This window comes from Dipodomys merriami, unplaced genomic scaffold (genome assembly GCF_024711535.1).
Source record: "Dipodomys merriami isolate MVZ:Mamm:240054 unplaced genomic scaffold, mDipMer1.0.p SCAF_82, whole genome shotgun sequence".
Taxonomy (NCBI): Eukaryota; Metazoa; Chordata; class Mammalia; order Rodentia; family Heteromyidae; genus Dipodomys; species Dipodomys merriami.
The window spans coordinates 824,497-847,803 of record NW_027206424.1 but is presented as its reverse complement, the minus strand read 5'-3'; the positions used below and the strand labels follow the sequence as shown (position 1 = coordinate 847,803).

General features: G+C 51.0%; 1 protein-coding gene and 1 long non-coding RNA gene across 3 annotated transcripts; one reads left to right on the top strand and one right to left on the bottom strand.

Annotated features, from left to right (window-relative positions):
• Window positions 1-268: 268 nt before the first annotated feature.
• LOC138819866 (uroporphyrinogen-III synthase-like) lies at window positions 269-21,559 on the top strand. Of its 2 annotated transcripts, none has more exons than XM_070011467.1 (10): window positions 269-485; window positions 5,870-5,957; window positions 6,269-6,352; window positions 7,536-7,632; window positions 10,107-10,181; window positions 11,791-11,865; window positions 17,690-17,770; window positions 18,200-18,285; window positions 18,718-18,816; window positions 19,261-21,146. In XM_070011467.1, exons 2-10 carry the CDS (start codon window positions 5,895-5,897, stop codon window positions 19,336-19,338), a joined length of 738 nt encoding a protein of 245 aa, XP_069867568.1. In that variant the 5' UTR covers window positions 269-485; window positions 5,870-5,894; the 3' UTR covers window positions 19,339-21,146. The 2 variants fall into 2 exon arrangements, with proteins under 2 accessions (XP_069867568.1, XP_069867567.1); XM_070011466.1 differs by lacking the exon at window positions 19,261-21,146 and adding an exon at window positions 21,153-21,559 and having other exon boundaries at window positions 276-485.
• LOC138819867 (uncharacterized) lies at window positions 978-22,601 on the bottom strand. Its single transcript, XR_011369658.1, has 4 exons — window positions 22,478-22,601; window positions 3,588-3,765; window positions 3,357-3,415; window positions 978-2,574 (listed from the first exon to the last, which is right to left on the bottom strand). It is a non-coding gene; the product is annotated as an uncharacterized lncRNA (long non-coding RNA).
• Between the last annotated feature and the right edge of the window lie 706 nt (window positions 22,602-23,307).

Here is a 23,307-nt window from a genome sequence, read left to right as displayed (position 1 = left end):
ACCTCGCCACTGAGTGCACATCAGCACAGCCTACTCCATGTCACTCTACGGTAGTAACTTCACAGTTTTCATTCCAGGCTCGGTTGCTATTTGGGGCTGTTTTTCCTCTTTCCGTCCTCTCCCCTCACTCCGTGCACGGCTCCCCCTTTCTTTCGCACAGTGGTTCGATCCATGCAACCAGCTTCCTTCCGCCGCGGTCTGGATGTCAGTGCGCCTGCGCGACCTCCCAGCTGCGAGCTGCGGGGCCGGGGCCCCGGGGCCTGAGCGACGCGCGACCCGGCGTCGGCAGCGTCCCGGAAGTCCAGGCTACCAGTGAAGGGCGGGGCCTTGTCGTCGTCCTGCAGCCCCTGAGGTCTCTTCGCGGGGACCGCGGGACCCTGCCCCTTCCCCCGCCGACCCTGCAGAGTGCGGGCGCTGTGCGTGCGTGCGTGCAGGGCCGCCCCCAGGCGGCGCAGGTCCGGCCTCGGCCTCGCCAGCCCCGCGAGGTAGGTGCAGCTGGCCGCGCACGCGCACCGAGCGATGCGCGACCCCATGGGGACCCGGCCCCACCGCCCCAAAAGCCCTCGAGGACGCCGCCTGCCCGGGGCGAGCCTTGGCCGGCGTGGCTGCTCCCGGCCCTGCGGGAGGCGCTGCGGACGCCGCGGCCTGCGGTGCTCCCGGGCCAGTGGGATCGACTTAAGCCGGAGACCTGAGCCCCTCGGGACAGAACTCGAGGGAAAGAGCCGCGGCAGCCGCCGGAAGCGGCCCAGCCCGGTCAGATCCATTCAAGAAAAGCTGGATTCTTACTCGAGACTCCTTGATCGTTACTGTCTGTACTACAGAAGTGGGTCTGACAGGCAGATCATCCACAGGTTATCGACTTGCACCTGTTGTGAAAGTTACCCTTTGGAATACAGGATTGTTAGAGAAGATAGCAGGCTTTCTGAGAATGACATCTCTATTTTTTTTTTTTTTTTTTGTAAAAAGATGGTCAGGGATCAGATATGTTTTGATTCTAAAAAACCCCGTTGAGTGCAGCATGAACACCTTTCTGCTTCTCATAACATAAAGGAAGGTTAGGAGGGGCTGGGAAGGTGGCTCAGTGGTAGAATGCTTGCCTCGCATGCATGAGGTCCTGGGTTTGATTCTTCAGCTGGAAGTGGTGCTGTGGCTCAAGTGGTAGAGCGCTAGCCTTGAGCTGGAGAGCTGAGGGACAGCGCCCAGGCCCAGAGTTCAAGCCCCACAATGGACAAATAAATAAAGGTCAGGAGACCCTCAGGCTCCCTGTCAGCCCACACTCTGCTTGATGAAATGCATCCTTCTGAAAATGTCTCAGTCTAGTTGGCCATATTGTGGATAGTAATCTTCCTTGACACAGCAGAGTCCACACCGTGGGAGGTGCCTTGAAATGGCCCTTAAAAGCACTCCTGTAATGTACACCTATTAAAAAGCCAGGATCAGAAAAATAACTTTTACAGCACCATGCCACCATGGCAGTATTGTCGCACCAGGGCATCATGGATAAAAGCAATCAATTGACTTATTTTTGAATGTGTAGTTTCAGTGGCATGAGTGCATGCACGTAGTTACACAGCCATCACCGCCATCCCATTTCCTTAGTTCTCCATCTCAGAAAACTTCAGTAAACAACTTCTCATTATCTCCTTGTACAGCTACCTGGCAACCACCTTTCTACTTTTCATCTTGAAATTTGATTATGAGCTTCATTTAGGTGAAATCATACAGCACTCTTCCTGTGTCAGCATTTCTCCTTGTTAAGATTACATAATTCCCTTTTGCACATACATGCCACACTTCATTATCAACCTGTCTATGGACCCTGGATTTGCTCACGTGCTATTGTGGAGATGAGCACACACAGGGCTTGAGTTCAAGCTCACTGCCACCCAAAAAGAAATCCAAACAGTGGATTAACAAAACTTTACTTTTCTCTGATGGGATAGTCCTAGTTTGTGTCATACTAGTTCTGTCATACAAATAGGACCATGTTCCTTCTGTCTTGTTCTAGCATCCTTACATCATGTACAAGGGGGCTAGCCACGTGGCCCATGATCTATCCAACAGGAAAAACAGGGAAGGGGGAAACTCACACTTCCTTTCCGTAAGTTGTACATACCGCTTCACCTTCTTCCTGTCAGCCAGAGCCTAACCACCAGGCAACAACAGCGCCATATTTTCATTGAGGTGGTCATATGCCCCAAAGTACAATGGCGTTCCATTTCTGTGAAGAAAGGATCTGGGGATATTTCCAGACAGCTGGCAATCTGCTGCACTGCTAGACCAGTTAAGACTGACAAGGTCTGTTTCCACCTACGTTTTGCAGCAGTTTGACTCTTCTTTAATAAGACTGCATGGCTTTATTTTTGTTGTTGTTGTTGGTTGTTGTTGATCATGAGGCTTGAATTCAGGGCCTGGGTACTATCCCTGAGCTGCTTTTGCTCAAGGGAAGTGCTCTACCACTTGAGCCATAGTGCCACTTCTGGCTTTGAGTAGTTTATTGGAGATCAGAGTCTTGTGGACTTTTCTTCCCTGGGCTGGGCTAGCTTCAAATAATGATCCTTAGATCTCCGCCTCCTGGGTAGCAAGGATTACAGGCGTGAGCCACTGGTGCCCGACTCCCAACCCACTCTTAAAGCCAGTGTCACCTCTACAACTTACCCATGCCAGGATCACTTTTGCCTAAGCTACCATGGCCTGCAGCCACAGAAGCCCGTGGTTCTAATATGCGGATCCCATCGCTGCACAATCTTGAATGGTTCTGATGTGTGGATCCCATCGCTGCACAATCTTGAATCTTTGGGGGATTCTTTTTTCTCATGAACTCCAAAAGCACCTTTGCTGTACTAGAACTACCTTACACTTCTCTCCTGAGAAGACCCTGGACCTCCTAACACACACTTCTTTCCTGGGGAGACCCTGGGAGACTCCTAACACACTTCTCACTGTCATGCAGGTCTCAGTGTCACCTCCCCTAGAGAGCTCTCCCTGGAGAGGTGACTAGCTCCTAGCATCTCATGGTACCATCTTGTGGCCCTTGTTAGTACTGAAATTACCACTCACACTCCAGCAAACAATGCAGACCTCATTTCCCTAAAGGAGATTTGGGCTTAAGGGATTTGGTTTCTCTGAGTAGTAAATAGAAAACACTGATGGGAGAGACTTGTCTACTGCTACTTGAAAGTATTACTAAACTATCCTTTGAAAACATGGAACACTGAGAGCCAAGGACTGTGGTGAGACATGGAAAGGGTTCAAACTGCATTCTGTTTTGGCTTTTTAGTATCTATAATAGGTGGCAGCCTTTGTGGGGGCCCCCAGAAGAATTTATGCCTCAGAAAATGCCAAGATTTACTTACCATTAAATGGCATATGGGATCCCTGGAGATTTGTTGCAAGTGATGATTGCTTTGTACACCTGTGAGGAGTAAGAAGGCAGGTCAGAATCCACAGAACATTCTGGTTGAAGCTGAACCTGTGCCCATAGGTTCGGAAGCTCAGCTCTTAACTCTTGTTAAGGCCTTTGGACTGATTGAGTCAGGCCCACCCATAATTTCTAGGATAATCTCCCTCAATAAAAGCCAAAATACCTTCAGAGTATTTATGAATAACTGGGAACTGCAGCTATGTTCATTAGCTTTTTATAGTTGTGTCCAAAATAACCCAGAGAACAGCTTAAAGGAGGAATTTCTTTGTTCTGGTTCATAGTTCCAGAAGTTTCAGTCCATCAGGGGAGGACATGGAGCCATAGAGCAGTTCACATGGCAGCTAGGAAAGAGAGAGAGAGAGAGAGTATTAACGAATGCAGAGAGAATAATAAGTGGATGCTGGTGCCAGCTGACTTCTTCCTCCTCCAATTCCATCCACGCCCCCAAGCCTGTGTGATGGAACTTCCCACATTCAGGGCAGGTGCTCTCTCCATAAGTTAATCGCCCCTGGCAACCCCTCTACACCCTGGGTGCTTCTCTGTCCAGTCAGTCTAACTGCCAGGATTAACCATCATAGGTCAGTGTGGTGGCACATACCTGTAATCCTGGCAATGGGAAGGCAGAGGCAGAAGGATCACAAGTTCCAGGCCAGCCTGGGCTACGTAGCAAGGCCCTGCCAACCTTCCCCCACCCCCCATCAGTGCAATCATCTAGAGGAAAAACAAAAGACTATGGCTCAGATAACCTAGCCAAAGTGACATAAAAATGACCATAGTGAGAAGGGTGGCCTAATTTCTGGGTGTGAGACATTTTGAGACCTCAGAAAATGGCAAGCCACATTGCCAGGTTCCCAAATCAATCACTCTAGTATTAGGAAGCAATAATAATTAGAATCTGATTTCATAATTATTTTTTGTGGTTGCTTAAATGCAGAGCAACTCATTCTGAGCCAAGGTGGTCCATAGATAAAATATTTTCCATAGATGTAATATGCTAGGACATAATCAGTAGTAGCATACAAATCTGGCTCCTAGAGTTACATCTTTACTTCTAACCATGTGTTCTGTTAACTCTCATCAGCCACGGCCTACAATATTAAATACTTATGGGTATAGTGCTATTATGGGATGTTTTGCATTTCAAGAAAAGATCTTCAGTAGCTTTTATTGGAGACCTGTGGGAAGTTATTATGTGTTCTACCTCTTATTTCAAGTATAATGTTCATTATTTTCAGAAATTTGGGGTAATCCTGAGAAAACTAAAAAAAAGTCACTAATATAGCAGTAAGAAATAAGTACTATTAATTCTTAGGCTTTCATATATATGTTTTCATACTATTTATATAACCAAATCTTGCATTTTGTATAACATTTTCAATTAAATAATCCATGTAATTAATTTCTTTCTGAATATTTTAATGATTTTTGTGACATTGCACCATCATTTATGTAACCATTCTCTCACTGTAATATTTACATTATTTCCAGCTATTTCTAATAATAAAGAATACCAGGGCCACCAGGTACTGGTGGCTCATGCCGATGATAATCCTAGCTACTCCAGCCACTGATATCTGAGGATCATGGTTCACAGCCAGCCCAAACCTGGACAGAAAAGGTTTTGACTCTTATCTCCAATTAACCATCAAAAAGCTGAGTTGGAGCTGTTGCTTAAATGGTACAGCACAAGCTGTGAGCAAAAAGCTCAGGGACACCACCCAGGCCCTGAGTTCAAGTTCCAGGATTGCCTGCCCCCTAACAAAAAAAAAAAAAAAAAGGAAGTAAAAAAAAATGCCAAGGTGAACATTTTCATGTTATTTATACACATTTATCAGTAGTGCCTTCTTATTTATACTTAGAAGTAAAATTGGAGAAAGAAAAAAATAAAGCTTTAGAAACATATCAACAAGTCCTTCTCCATATTGTAACACATGGCAACATCTATACACATCTTTTTTTCCTTCCCAGTTCTGGTAATTTAACTCAGGGCCTCATACTTGCTAAACAAGCATTCTACCACTTAAACCAGGCCCCACTCCAATAAAAATTGTTTTGGCAGATGATATAATCAAGTTGGTGTAATCATTTTCTAAGTTATCTAGGAACTGGTTAGTACATTTATTGTGAAATGAAAATAATCATTTATGCCTTAAAATGTGAGATGGTCATTTGTCTGTTACTAATGCAAGCCAGAATGTGTAGGCCTTCTCTGAATGGCGAATGTTTGCGTGGGACACTTGACTTTCGCTAATGGCTTTCATCTGCCTTCCCAGGTGATATCAGCTGCTAACATGCTCCCGCTTGACCTTATCAGTGACAGCAGTCTGCAGAAAGAACAGCCAGGAATGCTCAGTCACAGTGAGGGGCCGTTACCTACCTCCTCTCACGCTCTGTCCTCAGAGTCTTTGACATTTAATTAAGACCTGTCTCCTTCCTCTGTCACAGTGCCCATAAAGACAGCCAGGCAATCATGAAAGTTCTTTTACTGAAAGACTCAAAGGGGAATGACTGCGGCCAGGATCCCTACATCAGGGTAAGTGGCCGCACCTCCCCCCACCCCGCTAAACTAAAGCTCCCTTGTAATGGAGTCCAGGTGTCCGGTACTGGGTGGTAGGGGGCTCGAACTCAGTGGCTGTGGCATGGGATAAATTGTTAGTGTGATACTATTTCAAAATACATGTGAGTAATCAACACATAGATAACTTAGAAAATTATTTTCTCAGCTTGATTATAACTGATGTGTATTGGAGTGGGGCCTGGTTTACGTGGTGGAATGACACTGACCCTTTGCTTATTTTCAAAACAGTCCCGGCCAGTCCACAACTGCGTTGCTTTCATTTGCAGGAATTAGCACTGCATGGACTTCAAGCCACGTTGGTTCCTGTGCTGTCATTTGAGTTTTTGTCTCTCTCCAGTCTCTCTGAGAAGGTAAGGCCCATGGTCTCTGAACCCCGTGTTAATGTAAGATCCTCGCTGACCCATTCTAGCCCATTTTACCACTGGCCGATGCAGACTGCCACACTGCCCTGCCATCTTCCTTCCCTGAGCCACTTCCAGCTCCATGGCGCGGGGCAGATTTAGACAGGGCCGGGCCAGCGCCGCCTCAGAGCTCCAGGACCTTTTTATTCATCTTCTCATTCAATCTGCCTGACCTCCGCATGGCAGACTGGAAAGCTGTGTTCCCAGTTTAAAAACTGAAGTTCTGCCAGGCGCCAGTGGCTCACGCCTGTCATCCTAGCTACTCAGGGGGCTGAGATCTGAGCACTGTAGTTCAAAGCCAGCCTGGGCAGGATGGTCCGTGAGACTCTTAACCTCCAATAAACTACTCAGAAAACTGGAAGTGGCGCTGTGGCTCAAGTGGTAGAGTTGGTTTGAGCCAAAGAGCTGAGGGCCAACACATAGGCCCAGAGTTCAAGCCCCACAGCTGACCAAAAATAAAAATAAAAACAAAAACTGAAGTTCTAGGTTAGGCAACTCAGCCAAGGCCTCTAGCCATTAGAAGTAGGGCTGGACTCCAACCCAGGGCTTTTGTAGTTCTGCCAGGGGTAGGAGGCAGATAGTCCAGGAGACAGGCCACTGTCCTGGAAGGCTGAGGGGGTAACCCCGTGGTAGAACATTTGCCTGGCATGCATGAGGCTCTTGTTTAGATTCCCCAGCATGGCAGAACACAAGATTCAGTGCCCACAGCTTCTGTGGAATCAGATGTAGAGTGCAGCCCACCATGGCACATGTAAATGTTGGGAAGGACATCATCAGTATTACCTGGGGAACCTTGGGGTGGCATGAACTCTGCCCACTGCCGCAGGCGGGGTGAGGCGGCCTGTCCCGCCCCCTGTCCCCCCACCCCCTCCCCTGTCCCCCGCTCCCCTCATGCTCATTGCGTGTGGCAGCATCCTGTGAGTTTCTTGCTGGCAGTGCCGCTCCAGTGAACTAGCTCCCCTGGCCCGAGGCCGGGCATAGCTCCTGGTCCGCAGTCAGCACTGGTGGTGCAGGGTGGAGGTGGGAGGAGCTGCGGCGCCACTCCCCGCACAAGCAGGAGGTGCGTGGGATTGTGGTCACAGCTCCTTGGGAGCGGTCATAGGCGGGGCCTCTCTTGCTTTTTGGTGTGCAGCTGTCTCATCCCGAGGATTACGGGGGACTCATCCTTACCAGCCCCAGAGCAGTGGAAGCGGTGGAGCTGTGTCTGGAGAAAAAGAGTAAAACTGGAGGTGAGGTGGGCTGCTCTGAGCGCTGGGCTTCTGTTTCCTCTTGTTTCTCCCTCAGACACCAGATCTGCAGGCTGCTGCGCTCTTGCCGGAGGTGTGTGCTGTGCGCTGTGCGCTGAGGCTGGGGGTCAGGAGCCAGGGGGAAGGCAGGGGTGGGCGTCTCTCCTTGCTTTTGAAATGTTCTCTCCCTGGACATTTGTGTCTCCCCTCAGAATGGATGAGGAGCCAGTTTTTCCCTCTGGAAATAGGAGAGTTACCACTTCCCTAATGACAAGAGAATTTAGCAAAGTATGAGGAATGGCCCATGCCCGCCGCACCCATGTGGCCTGCCATCTCGTGGACTTTCTTCCTCTGCTTCCCTGGCAGTGGTGTGCCCAGGCAAGACCCATTCTCCAAACCCCCGTTTCAGATGACCTTTCTGAGCTCCACTGAGCAGCCTCTGCGCTAATGTTCATGGAGAGCCTGCTGTGCATCAGGCTCTGAGTTAAATCCTTCATGTGTGTTCCCCTTCAGTACAAGGCGCTGCGCTCCGGGGTGGAGGTGTAGCAGGTGTGGGTAGCAGTGTGTAGACTTCAGAGCGCCTTAGGTCTGGGTTCACACAGCCATTCTGACCTTGGCAAGCGTTTGACCTCTGCCCCTCAGTGTCCTTGGCCTTGAGCAGGCCTCATAACCCCTGCATTGCAGGCTTGTTCTACTCCCGAGAACCACTGTGGCCAGATTCCCACTCTGCCAGGTGTCGTCCCCAGCCTACCCCATGAAGTGCATGCCATGCGTCAAGCCCCTGGGAAAGTGGGCCTGAAACACCCAGGGCACAAAGCTCTCAAGAGCATGCAGTGTCACGCCACGGCTCTGTGTCCTCGCTGCACAACCTTGCGTGCTGTAGAGGAGCACGCAGGCAGGCTCCTGGCTCGGGGCAGTGCGTGCGTGACCCGCGGTGGTGGCCGTGCGTCCCTGTGCTCACGGCCTCCCGTGGAAGAGAACGCGCCGGGCGAGCGTGCCAAGAAGCTCAGAGCTGGAGCCACTTGTTTCCAGCGTGGACAGAGGGAAGGCCAGGAGCATGCTGTCCTCTCCTAGGGAACTTCAGGGGCTTCGTCTCAAGAGAGTGAAGCTCATGAAGGAGAAACCCCAGAATGGACACGGCCACTGCTGTCCTGTTTAACAGTTCCAAAAGCATTTCCCATACACTTCCAAACTGATTCCCCCAACCGTCTACCACAGAGGTACTGTGCACCCCATTGTGGGTGAAGAAATGTTGGGGGTGGCCTGACTAGCCCGGCTGACGGGCAGAGCTGGCTCTGCAGACAGGCTTTTCTGTCCGAAGCTAGGGCCGGCGCCGTCACTGTTGTGCTGTGAGCCTTGGAAAAGGTTGTTCTAGTACGGGTAATTTTCTAATATTACTTAACATTAGTAGGGTAGGGAAGAAGGTGAGAGTGTGTTTCAGGTGGCTGTTTAAGAGGAATTTTAATGTACAGTAGCACAATTGAGTTGAGGGGCAAGTTAGGCTCATGTCACATTTATAGGCAGGTTAAACTATGTTGTTTCTTTACCTTCTTTCTACAAGTGTGTGAAACCCCTGTGGCCTTATAACATTTATATAACCCATCTTCTTTTTTTGTTGTTGTTGGTCATGGGGCTTGAACTCAGGGCCTTGGTGCTGTCCCTGAGCTTTTCTATCCAAGGTTAGTGCTCTACCACTTTGAGCCTCAGCTCCACTTCAGGTTTTCTGGTGGTTAACTGGTGATAGGAGTCTCACAGACTTTCTTGCCTGGGCTGGCTTTGAACCGTGAACCTCAAATCTGAGCTTCCTGAGCAGCTTGGATTATAGGCATGATCTCCTAGCACCGGGCTAACCTACCTTCTTTGTAGATCTTTAATCCATATGTGAAGCTCTCTCTTTGTCACTGAATATTTTGTCTGTTAATGAGGGTAAAATATACTATGCCTATTAGATAATAAATAGGCCTTCTCATCTGAGATTATACTTTATTGACTACTTTCAGATTTACGTCCCAATTTAAACTGATGTATTGTTTTATTAGACTGGTTACTTTTTTAGAACCAGTGACTTTTTCTTTAAAGCTTAGATTTTTATCATAATATCACCTTGCAGGTTAATTCTTCAAATTCTGTTTTGTTCTGTTTGCTATACAATGCCAATGCTTGAAATGTCATCTGTGTAAATGAGTAAACTCAGGCAAGCATGCTGAAACCCTTACCAAAGTGAGTGCTGCCTGCAGATATGGATGATGTGAAAATGGAATTTTAGTTTGAGATGTTATTATCCTTTTTATTATTATTATTAAGTAGTCGTACTAAGAGGTTTCACTTCACATTAGATCGAGTACAATGTGAGATGCTGTTTGTTTGGTTATAATCTGCTTTGCTTATGAATTTCTCAGGACAAATAAAAGCTCATGGCAAAAATCAGAGTGGCTTCTTTGATATTTGCAGCTCATATCTAGTTTCATGTTTTGCAGCCTGGGAAAAGTCTCTGAAGGAGAACTGGAATGCTAAGCCTGTGTATGTGGTTGGAAATGCTACTGCTTCTCTAGGTAAGGAACTGGAAAGGTAGCCCAGCAAGCACAGATGGTCTGGGGCCGGGGGACATGGCAGCTGTCTGCTTGCCAGCTCACGCCGTGGCTGTCAACAGATCGCGTTCCAGGCCCTCGACTTAGGGGGCCTTCCCTTAGAGCTCCGGAGACAGGCAGTGCTCTCACTACAGGACAGCCAAGAGAGCACGCACACCAGAAGCCACCGCCACAGCCACCTCATCTCAGAGATGACACCCGCCCTTCCACCACCTTCCGCTCCATTCACACAGGTGGAAAGGCTGACACGGGCCTGAATCCCAGGGAACACTGGGGGCCACTATACTTCACGCCAGTTTACATCTGCTCACATGATGCGTTAGTGAGAAGCCGGTGGCGTCTGCGCTGCGGCCATCGTTTGTGGCTAGGCAGTGTATTGAGCGGCTCCTGAGTAGCATGCCCACAGCCACGTCTCTGCAGGAAGTCTTCCTCGTCAGTGTCCTCAGCAGATTGGCCATGGGTTTCCTGTGTGGAAGAGCCAGAGCCGAGGTCCGTCTGCCTTTTGCTCACGTCACAGCCTCACAGAGTGGCTGGGGCAGCCCCTCCCACACCCGAAACCACCTGCATTCATTGAGCTGGGTGTCCTCGTCCTCCCTTCCCGCCTCCTCAGCCTGGCCATGTCTGCACGTAACTCCTTTCCAAGCAGGCCTGTCTCCCTCACAAAACTGGGGCCGTGTGTGTGTACTGGTCCTGAGACTTGAACTCAGGGCTTAGACACCCTAAGCCTCTGTGCTCAAAGGACTAGCTCTACCATGTGAGCCACAGTTCCACTTCTGGCTTTTTTTTATTTTTTGGGGGGGGTGGGGGTTGGTTATGGGGCTTGAACTCTGGGCCTGGGCACTTTCCCTCAGCTCTTTAGCTCAAGGCTAGCACTCTGCCACTTGAGCCACAGTGCCACTTCCGGTTTTCTGGTGTTTTTGTTTTTGTTTTTTTGTTTTATTGGACGTAAGAGTCACGGACTTTCCTGCCCAGGCTGACTTTGAACCGTGATCCTCAGATCTCAGCCACCTGAGTAGCTAGGATTACAGATGTGAACCACCGGCACCCAGCTCCTTCTGGATTTTTGTTTGTTCATTGGAGATGAGAGTCTTACAGGCTTCTTTGCTTGGGCTGGCCTCGAACCTCAGTCCTCAGCTCTCAGCCTCCTGAACAGCCAGGATTATAGCCGTGAGCCACCAGTGTCCAGCTTAAAACAAGGGTTTTCTAGAGACTACAAAGCGTGGTAGATCCCAAAAGCTGGCCATCTTCTGACTGGTCAGAACGTAGCCTTCACTGAGCTCCTTCCCTGCGGCCAGAGGTTGGTTTTCCCAGGGCCTCATACAGTCTTAGGTCCACGGGTTTGGTGTTTTCAACTCTTGGAGATGAGTCACGAAGTTCTGAAGGGTGAATCCAGACAAAGTGTCAGGCCAGGACCAGCAGCTCCCTCTCCAGCGGGACATCAGTGAGCTTCCTATTCGACCTGGGTGCAATTTATAAAGCCATTTGCCCTGGGATGTGCACATTTGAAAGCCATATAGAAACAAAAAGACTTTGATAGCCATTTAAGGAAATACATTTCTTTGTTTCTTTCCAGTGAGTAAAATTGGCCTGGATACTGAAGGAGAAAACTCTGGAAATGCAGAAAAGCTTGCGGAGTACATTTGTTCCAGTGAGTATGACCCCAAATGAGACGCACCCAGTGTTTGTTGGTGCCGCAGCTGCTAGCTCAGGGTGTGTTCTCAGAGGTGTTCGGGCTCAAGGACTGGAACCTGTGCGTAACAGTGACTGTTTACATTGTGTGTGTGTGAGAGAGAGCGTGCGTGCGTGCGAGGCTCGGGCTGCGTCCCTTTCCCTCCTATCCCAAAAGATTTGAGTAACACTTGAGCGACCCTCAGAGGAAAACGTGTGGAGACGAGGCTGCGCAGAGGCCACCTGAAGGGCTCCCGAGGACAGCAGAGGCGCCGGTGCTCGCTGCTGCTCTCCCGTCTGAGCGCTTGCTCTCTTCCTCTGAGGAACTGCTCTTCTTTAACTCCCCCCAAAATACTTGCTCCCAGGGAAAGATCTGACTCCAGAAGCTCAATGTTAAGCCAAATGTGGAAGAGGGTGTCGAGTGGCACTGTTTTTCAGGTGTTTGTGTTTCAGTGGGAATCAGCTAATTATGGAGTTCTGGGCTGAAGGATACAGAGCAGAGATCCTTGGAGCGAGGGATGGGAAGACGAAGCGTGCTGTGCTGTGTAGGGCGGTGGTCTTACCCTAGGTTGCATCTGCCTCCCTCCCCTGTGCGCCATTCCAGCTGTGGACTGGGGCTCGCATGGCCACGCAGGACTGAAGCGGAGTCCTCTTACCGTACGGTACTGAGGAGGAAATTGGGAAGTTGCCCAAGGGCAGAAGGGCCAGGCGTTGTAGGCTTTGCGAGCAGTGTTCGCCATCAAAACTGGTAAAAGCAGCTGTGGCAGGAGAGCAGCTGTAGACGGTACACAGCTCTGGGATTTGGCTCCTACCCAGGAGTGTTATTTGCCAACTCCTTTCCAGAATGATTTTGGCCTCTGCTGGCAGGGTCAGGCGCCGGGGCAGAGTGCTGACCGCTGACCGTGTCCTCACCCTTGGGTGATGTTACTAGGGTTAGAAGGGAGAGGAGACACCTTCAGAAGGTCTCATGACTTTGAAACAAAAGTAGATGGTTTGGTTTTGGCAAAAATATTTTCAGACCAGGTGAATGGCTAATGCCTGTCACCCAGGAATTGCCTGCCTGGGAGGCTCTGTTCCTGGAGCTGGTGAGCACTCTGGACCTGGGCTCGGGTGGTTCTGCATTGGGAAGAAGCGGGCGGCGCGAGCGTGGCGGGGCTTCCGCAACCACTTGGGTCCCCTCCAGTCTGGGCTACAAGTCAGTATTTCCCATAGGCCTCTCCTCAGCTTCCGTAACTTGCGACTGTGTCTCACAGAAGCCCCCTGGTTGTAGTGAGGACTGAGGACAGCCGGCGCCTCCGGAGCTTCCGCTCTGAGGTTGACACATAGCCGCGGCTGTCAGCCCAGAAACTCGGGTGTCGTGTGGAGGTTGCTTTTAGGTTGCACCCAAGCCTCTTTCCCTTCCCCAGAGGTCAGGTGTGGGGCCGAAGACGCCAGGCCTCTGATCTCAGGGTCCGTTCCTCTGTCTACCAACACCCCTCCTGAAGAGTCACCCCAGGAGTCTAAACCCCGTCACGTTGGAAAGAGCTTATTATGCTTGAAGTGCTCCTCTCATCGCTGTGCCTCAGCAAGTTCTGGGCACTGTAGACGCGGTGTGCCGGAACCAGGGTGAAGACTGAATGTGTACTTTCTATCGTATCAGTTTCACGGGTGGATGGGTGATCCAAAAAAAACCAAAAACAAGCAAGCCGCAAGCAGGCTGCGCTGGCCGGGTGTGGGGAGCGTCCTGCTAGTGCCAAATCCCGCACTGCGCACACTGGGAGGGGCGGGCGCGGCATCCTGCTGAGTCTCCCTGTCTCAGGCAGCTGCGCTGGCTGGGGAGTGGCAGCTCTGGCCACTCTGAGCAAACACCTGAGCGCGGAGAGGGGCCGCCAGTGCTGGGGGCAGCCGCTCTGCACTAGGAGGGGCCGGAGCCTGCGTCTGGCTGCCTCCAAAGCTCTTCCGTTTTCTTGCTCTTTATACTTTGTGAAGATCCCAGTCCAAAGTGTGTTCAGCTGTTCGCTGTTCGCTGTCAGATGAAGTCAAAGCATTTTTTGAAGTGAAGAAGGCAGGTTTGCAGGGTTTGTTTTTTTTTTTTTTGCCAGTGCTGAGCTCAGGGCCTGGGCGTGTCCTTGAGCTGCTTTTGCTCAAGGCTAGCACTCTACCACTTGAGACATGGCGCTTCCAGCTTTTTCTGTGTACGTGGTACTAAGGAATCAAACCCAGGGCTTCATGCATGCTAGGCCAGCACTCTACCACTAAGCCACCTTCCCAGCCCCAAAAGCAGGTTCTAAAAGCTCATCCCGCTCACATGTGGGTTTGGGCGTGTGCGCAGTGCTGACCAGTTGCCATGGCAGCATTTAGAGCCGGGCCACACCCTCAGGGCTGCTCTGTAGCCCAAGCACTGCTCTCCAGGGGGACTCAGGGATGTCTTGCTTTGCTCCACTAGGACCTTGCACCAGTATCCTATGCTAAAAGACACAGTGCCGAGTTTTCTGTAGAAACTTCTAAGCTAGTCCTATGGGATACTCTGAAGCTGAAAACATAGCTCAGGAGACTGTAATTTGGGATACAAAATCTTCCCCATTTGCTGGTGACAACTGCTACTGGGGTGGGTGTTTGGCCGCCCCGGCCAGGGTTGGCTTTAGCTCAGCTCCTTGTCGCGTGATTTGTCCCCATGGTCATTGTTCTTACCATCGGCATAGGAGTTTGCTTCAGGGGTCTGTGGTGCAAGACACAGCGGGACTGAGAGCAAACCAACGCCAGGCCTTGTATTTCTAGTGCTGTTTATGAGGATGAAGGGCATGCATTGAACACTATATATATATATATAAACATTTTTATAAACATTTGCAATGAGTGTAAGGGTAGATCCTTGCACGCCTCGTGAGACAAAGTGCCAGCTTTTACAAGGACAAGCATTGGGTTGATAGATGGGAGGACAGTTTGTTTCCCATTTCAGGTCAGAGGCTGGGCTGTATTCAGTTTGATGCCTTGGTTCTGGAAGGAGGCCGAGGGGGGCCTGACTCAGTGCTCATCTCAGGCCCAGAGCCAGCAGGCGGCTTGGCTTGCTATGCCAGCAGGAGTAGGAAGGATCAGCATCATGTCTGAGCTGTCACGTGTCCCGTAACGGATGCGGGACTCATATCGTGGACACTCACCCTTGTCGCTGCTGGGGCACACTGCTCTGCGTCCTTCCAAAAGCCTTGGTTACTTCTAATTTATTGCCAATATGTCTGTAGCTTTGCAGATAGACTATAATAAATCTTCCATTTGTAATTAGTATATCCAAATAAAATTCTACTTGGTTTTAATGATTTTCTCCCCTACTGAACTTTGAAGCTCAATGTTAAAAGCTGAAAATCCATTTCCAGGGCTGTGGTACACAGGCTGATTCCTAGTTATTGCCTATTTATTTTACTTAACTATTATTACTTTAAGCAAGGCACGACTGCAAATATTTAGTGCTATTAACTCCACTGAGATGAATTAATTCAATCTCATAACTCATAGACAGTTCTCCCCCAGGAGAACTGTCTCTTCTAAAGGAAACCTAATTACAATTTAAATGGTAAAGGATAGATGACAGTTACAACTTTCATTAAGGAGACGGAGTCCTAAGAAGGCTGCCGGTCATCATGTGAACTGTCCTCCCGCACTTGGGAGTCCCTGCAGCCCGGCGCACTGTGGTTCCCTCAGAATCCTTGGCCTCGAAGCCGGGCGCTGGTGGCTCACGCCTGTAATCCTAGCTACTCAGGAGGCTGAGATCTGAGGATCGCGGTTCAAAGCCAGCCCGGGCAAGAAAGACTGTGAGACTCCTATCTCCAATAAACCACCAGGAAACTAGAAGTGGCACTGTAGCTCAAGTGGTAGAGCGCTCGTCTTGAGCTGAAGAGCTGAGGGACAGCGCCCAGGCCCAGAGTTCAAGCCCCACGACCGACCAAAAAAAAAAAAAAAAGAATCCTTGGCCTCAGTTGCTCATGATGGGCCGTCAAGTGCTCAGAGCACAAGACCTGGGTATGGTTACAGGTCTGCAGACACATAGGTTGCATGCCTAAGTAGCAGGCAGAGCACCTGCCTTGCAAACGTGAACCTCAGTACCACAAGAGAGAGAGAACGAGACAGAGAGCAAGCGAGAAAGAGAGAGAGCGAACACATGCCTTTTGGTCTTCAAAATCTGCAGACCCCTCCTCGGCTGCCTAGTACTGTGCTGGCACTGCAACACCCTTCCCCTCTGCCCTGACAGCCCAGCATGCCAGGCGCCCTCCCCGTCGCAGGGGGAGCGGGGCCGTGCAAGAATCGCTGTGTTAGGCATTGGATTGGCCTAGTTGGGTTGAAAATCAGCCAACATTAACTGTTGCATTGATGTGTTTGGGTTGAGAGGAAAATCCACAGACATCAAGCTTATCTCCAAATGAGTGAGTTGTCTTTGCCTTCATGAAGGGAGATAGCTGCAGTAGATCACCCCTCACTGGGCATATCAGTTTTTCTATGCAGTAGGGCCATGCCTTTCCTGGGAAGTTGGCTGAGCTGGTGACACCTGGCTAGGCTGTTGAAGTAGGCCAGCCTCTGCCTTCTGGGTGCCCTATACCATTGTGCCGTCCACTGCCCAATCTTGTGCACATCGTGACATGACAGATCTTAAGCACCCCCCCACCCCCAGCCATTCCTACATAGAGATCAGAATAAGACTGAGGAGCTCAGATCCCCTGGTAGACCCTGGCAGGCCTTTGGGCCTTATTGCCGTATTCTCATAGCTGTTCCAGGAAGAGTTTTGGCCCCTCGCCTCCTGCACGCCTGCCCGTCCTCCCATCATAGGCTGTTAACAGCAGATACACCTAGGCTCAGATGTACTGCAGTGGGTGAAGAACACAGCTTTGAAAAAGGCATCACTGGAAAAGAACCCAGCAGGCCTCATAGTTAACAATCCCCCATCCACTGTGAGCTCTTCTGTTGCCTCTTGTATTTACTTTAAATAAAGGAAACATCCACCCGTGTGCAGTGTTACATGCACTTCAGACAGACAGCCCGCAGCTATTCCTGTGGTTTAGTGCTGCTTCCAGGAGGCGGTACAGAGAGAACTTGTTTTGTTTCTTCTGACTGCTATCACTGGAGACCATGTGTCAGAGAGATGTTAAGGCTGGGGGAAGTTTGTAATGCTGTGGGTGAGTGACTCCTGCTAAAATTCCTGGTGTCGGATGGATGGATGTGGGGAAAATGGTTCTTCTCAGTGTTTTCACATTTGGGGGAAATTTTGGCATCTGACAACCCATCAGTTCTGCTGGATGGTATTGTTACAAATGGCTGTTCAAACTCTCACTGCAAGGGCTTAGGGCTGAATGTGCCCTTAGCTTTTCAGTGGCAGTGGGTGGCGGGCACAGACGGTGACACCGGGCCTCGCTGGGGGAGCAGGTGCCAGGGGTCGTGTCTGTCGGGGGCCGCGCTGAGCCACTCGTGGCTGCCAGTTCTCCACTGCCCCGCAGCATGAGCCCTGGCTGAGCCAGGGCTTCTTGCCAGATCCTCACCTTCCCGACTTCAACTGCAGATGTGCGTCCTAAACAGTGGCCGCGAGCCAGGAAGCCTCTTCCAGACCAGAGGAATTGCACACGTGCGAATGACAGCACACTTTGGGTGAATTTTACTTCTCACCCACATAACCTGGTATGTCCTTCATCTAATGACCATCACAGTCAGGCGTGGCAGCTGCTCTTCCCAAGCACAGGTGCTGGCACTGAGATGCGGGAGCGGAGCCCCTGACTCCGGAGCCCCTGACTGGCGCGGCCGCTGGGCCGGCAGAGCTCTCACCAAGTCTGGCTGTGTGCTTTCAGGGGAGCCGTCGGCCCTGCCTCTTCTGTTTCCCTGTGGGACCCTCAAGGGAGAGATCCTGCCGAAAATGCTCAAGGACAAAGGTGACTGACTTTGTAGACTGGAGATGGGGCGCGCTGAGGCCCAGGGAACTGGAGATGGGGTCCTGAGGCCCAGAGAACATACACAGGGCCACAGAGAGGCCGGGGCTCCCAGCTTCTGGCCTCCCCCACAAGCTGCCCTTGGACCTCATTTCTTGGTGTTTTAAATCTTGTCTGTGTGGGATTCATGGAGTGGCCAGTGACCATCCTGTGTTGGACAAATGCACACTGGCATCATGGGTCCAAACCATGGGTTCAAATCATGGCTTCTTGCCCTTGGTCTTCTATAATGGAGCTGGTCTCAATGGCTGAGTGGCTTGTTCCTGGAGGTTGTGTCATAGCTGGGCCCCTGCCGACAGTGTGCTGGGGCGGTGGCGGCTGTCTCACACCCAAGTACACTACAGTCTGTCCCCTGCTTTTGCTTGTGCCCAGGGATTCCTATGGAGAGCATAAATGTCTATCAGACAGTTCCACATCCGGGAATCCGAGAGAACCTGGGCAGCCACTATTCCAAACAGGTATGTGGTATGTCCAGGAAGAGCTGGCAGGGTGGCCCCCAGGCCGGGCAGAAGGAGCCGCGCCGGCTTTCCCACGTGCTTCTCCCACCCCAGCTGTGTGGCACTGAGGAAGTCACCTTTCTGCGTCTGTGAACGGGGAGTGGACCTGTCTCAACCATTCGTAAGGATTAGAGAAGATCATTCAGGCAGAAGTCTTCTTGTGAAGCACGGCTGATCTGACCAGTGCTCTCCGCTGTGTGGGGCTCAGGCTGAGCCGTGCCACGCGGAGCCCACTGCTCTGTCTGGGTTGAGCTTGGGGGGCCTCGAGCAAGGGAGGGCACTGCCTTCCTCATTCCCTTTCCCCTCGCACACGAGCAGGGTGGCCGGGGCTGGCGGAGCCAGGAAGCATCTCCGTCTCTCAAGGAGCGGGTCTCCTTTTCTCTTTCCCCACAGGGTGTCCCAGCCAGCATCGCATTTTTCAGTCCCTCTGGCCTTAAATTCAGCCTCAAGTGTATTCAGGAGTTATCTGGTGAAGACATGGATCAAATTAAGGTACGCTGCTCTTTGGGCGTAGATCTTTTCCATGAATGATGCTGGGGTGTGTGCGTCAGGTCAGAGGTCCTTGGCCAGGCAGCTGGCAGGGCCGCTCTGTGGGGCTGGAAGGCCCCCGCCCTCACCCACGGCCTCCCTCAGCCTGTCCTCATTTGTGACGCATAGTCTTCACAGACCAGTGCATGTCCTCCCTGCATGGACTGTCCTGAGGTTGGAAGAGTGACCCCCGGTAAAGCACTTGGGAGAAGGGCACGGTGCCCACACTGGCCCCCATCCCCTCCCAAATTCCCAGCTGAACACTGCCAGATAGTTTCCTTTTGTAAGCATTCCTGTTCTAAAAGGACTTATATTGGCATTGTTTAGGAACTACACTTGTGAGTCTCCAGTAATCACAGCCCTGGGGTGTCTTAACGGAAATGCCCTTGAACTGCTGCCCTACTGCAGGTGCCACTCACAGGCGCGTCTCCAGACTGGAGCGGTAGGCTGAGGAATTGTGTCCTGCCCCTGGTCACACCGCTGTGACCCAGGAAGATGATGGCTGGCCATTGTCCATGGTGATCCACCACCCTGTCCCAAGGGGCAACTGGGCAGGGGGCAGAGTTCGTCTAGGCATAGCTCAGGCAATTCTCATGTAGGTGTCCAGCAAGACAGGGATGATTGTCCTTTTACAGCCAGGAAACTGAGGCTCAAAGAGGTTAAGCAGTCTGTCCGAGTCGGATAGTGAGTCACTGGGTGCCCAGCTCACCCGTGGGGCCCCGCAATAGGAAGGTAGCATCAATTCTGCAGTTTGCACACCTAGCACAGTGAGCACTGTGAGACATCGGGCTGGGACGCCAGGCTTGGCATAGGGTCTGCATGTCACAGGGCACTGCGCTGCTCCAACCCTAAGTCTGCCCCGTGGCATGGACAGAACTTGAGGCCACCCAGACCCAGCCACCTCCCAGCCCATATTGTCTTCCTGGGGTCCAGTATCGGGAAGACCGTACCCCAGAAAGGTATATCTTGTGATCATCTGTGAATTCCGAGGGAGGAAAAGGCTCAGATCAGACTCACTCTGACCAAGCTGCCGGCCACACACTGTCCTGCTATCTTCACGGTTGCCATGTGCTGGTCCCATCGTAGGGACTTCTTTAATTTTCTTAAACATAGTATCATACTGAGGTAGAATTCACCAACTATAACACTTAATTGTCTTAGTCGGTATATAATTCAAAAAATATAAGCCAGTGGTGTTCAGGATAGTCACAAAGTGTGCAACCATCACTACTATTTTCATTCTAGAATACTCTTATCACCTGAAAATAAACTGCACCCACCCACAGATACTGCTGTGTACCCCTCAGCCCTAGCAATCACTGATCTGTTTTCTGTCTCTGTATTCGTCCATTCTGGATGGAATCACAGAGTATGTGGCCTCACAGGCCTGGGCTCTGCGTTGTTCACCTTGTTGGTCATGCAGCAATACTTCATTCCTTGCCTGTTCAACCTCCAGTAGAGGAATATTCAGGAAGCCTACCTTATTCATGGATTGATTACTCAAGGTTTGATCAAACACAGATAAAATTCATCAAAAGAAATTCCCAAATAGTATGCTTTCATTTTCACACACGACACAGCTCAGTGGATGCAGGAGACTCTGTCAGTCCCACATTGTCAATTGTGCTTAAATCGTGTGATCTGCTGAGTTTTTCTGACCTTCATTTTGCAAACATATACAACTCTCGAGCATATGGTGCCCAAAAAGCAAGGTATTAAATAAAGTGCTCAGTGCTAGTGAAAATTTGAGATTTGCTTAAAGGTTGCATTCTATAGACATTAAAGATCTGCATTCCCAGTGCAGTCCTGAGCTCTGAGCACCCCAAGTGTGTCTGGTTTCCTGGGTGCTGGGCAGCTTGGAACCACATGCCCAGATTCCAAGCTACCATATACCACACTTCACTATGCATTCATCGCTGATGGACAGTGAGGTTTTCCATGAATAAGACTCAGTATTAAAACAAGCTTGTGTGGGCGTGCTCTCATTTCTCTTCTAAACCCGAGAGTGAGTCTTGAGCTCTGTTTTACTGAGGATCAGATCAGCCCTTCAGCAGGGTTCCAGAAACAGAAGCAGAGCTGTGTACAGGCTAGGCACTTGCCCTGGCCACCCAGCCCTCTGCCTGTTCTTCCTCCTGGCCTCGCTCTACTGGACCCTGGGGATGGCATGCGCTCGCTCATGCTGAGATCATGGCTGCCCGCTTCAGATGAGCTGAAGACTTCACACAAGAGCGATGTCCTAACAGAAGAGCTCACACACAGCCCCTGCTGGGTCCTGAAGCCCTGCCTCCGTTCCTTTGCAGTTCATAGCCATCGGCCCCAGCACAGCTCGTGCTCTGGCTGCCGCAGGCCTGCCTGTGAGCTGCACCGCGGAGAGCCCCACGCCGCAAGCCCTGGCCACCGCCATCAAGAAGGCACTGCAGCTCCAAGGCCGCTGCTGAGCGCCTGGGCTTCACCCCAGGCAGCTGTCTTGGCCCTGCTCTTCCTTGGGGCAGTGGCAGTCTCAGGCTCGTGGGAAGCTGCCACTGCCGAACTCCTACCTCAAACCTAAGTGGAAGCATGGAGGTCAGAGAGGCCCAGCCCTGGGGCCCAGCATGCACCTCACTATCCTCCAAGAAGGCCGACACCGAAACCTGGCCCAGGTGCACACGGGCTTCCAGACCCTGCACCCTGAGATCAAATAAACCACACTGATGGAGTATGCTCACTACTGTGTCTTATTCTCCCTTGTGTGGTTTGCAGTCCAAGCTGTGTTCATGGGGAAATGGCTTTGCACTGAAAACATCAGTCAGTCAACATGTCTGTGTGATGAGGAAATTTGCTGTGTATGAAGTAGACTGGTGGCTCATGCCTGTCATCCTAGCTACTCAGGACGCTGAGATCTGAGGACCATGGTTCAAAGCCAGCCCAGGCAGGATAATCTGTAGGATTCATCTCCAGTAAACCACTAGAAAACCGGAAGTGGCACTGTGGTTCAAGCGGTAGAGCATTAGCCTTAAGCTGAAGAGTGTAGGGACAGCGCCCAGGCCGAGTTCAAGCCCTGCGACCAAAGAAAAAAAGATCTTGGGGGCTGGGAATGTGGCTTTAGCAGTAGAGTGCTTGCCCAGCATGCATGAAGCCCTGGGTTCCATTCCTCAGTACCACATACACAGAAAAAGCCAGAAATGGTGCTGTGGCTCAAGTGTTAGAGTGCTAGCCTTGAACAAAAGCAGCTCAGGGACAGTGTCCAGGCTCTGAATTGAAACTCCAGGACTGGCAACAACAACAACAAAAAAGACCTGTGTGAGCTATGGACAGTTGTAATTTGAGTCTAGACCTTCCGCTTGGTGCAGGTCAGTCAGATCAGCAGCTCCTCCAGCGTTGGAGACGGAGAGGGACTTACCTAGAAATGTGCAATTCTGCACAAAGACTTGAAAATGCCCCACATTTTCATTTCCAGTTCTTAAGTGCTAGCCTAGAATGTCTGTCTTTCAGTCCATAAGGGCTGGTGTTAGGAAAGGTCTCTGCACTATCCATGCTCCCCAGACCGGGAGGCTGGGCCTATGCTGAGCGCCTCCCACAGGCCCTTGTTGGCAAAGGCTGTCCATGAGTCAGCTCCATTCCTCATGACCTGACACCCAAAACTCACCTCGTATCAAACTCAAGTTAGTAGAAGGAACCATCCAGGACCCTTGGCTCTCCAAATCTTGGTGCTGTGGATGGCACATGGTTGATGTCTGTCCCCGGAGGTTTGGCATGGTGAGAGCCTGGTCCCCACCTGGCACCTGGGAGCTGATGGAAACTTAGGTAAGGCCAGGCCTTGCCCGACTGAAGTCAGACAACGAACAAGAAGCACTTGTTCTTGAAAGGCAGGTGTGAAGATGGCACAGAGGGACCAGGAAAAGCTGGCAAGGAAGCATGTAAAATTAAAGTAGGGGGCTGGGAAGGTGGCTTAGTCGTAGAGTGCTTGACTTGCATGCATGAGGCCCACATAAGCAAAAAAAGTGGGAAATGGGGCTGTGGCTCGTGGTAGAGCGCTAGCCTTGAGCTGAAGAACTGAGGGGCAGTGCCCAGGCCCAGAGTTCCAACCCCACGACCAACAATAAATAATAATAATAATGTAGAAACCAGGTGCCAGTGGCTCACATCTGTGTGAGGTCTGAGGATTTTGGTTCAAAACAGTCCTGAGCAGACAAATCTAACACCCTTATCTCCAGCAAAAGTCCAGAAGTGGAGGTGAGGTGCAAGGGCTGGAGTGCCAGCCCGACTCTGGTCTACCTCCTGTGCTCTGCTCCCCTCTTGTGTCACGCAGGACCCGGGTGGGCATCTATGGGAGCGGCGGGGAGAGGAGGAAGTGTGAGGTTGGAGGACAGGACACCGGGCGCATGCAACCCCAAGTATTCACCCCAGCAGAGCTCAAAACGCAAGCGCCTGCGCAGAGGCGAGTAGCGGGGCCATCTAGGGGAGGGACCCGTGTCC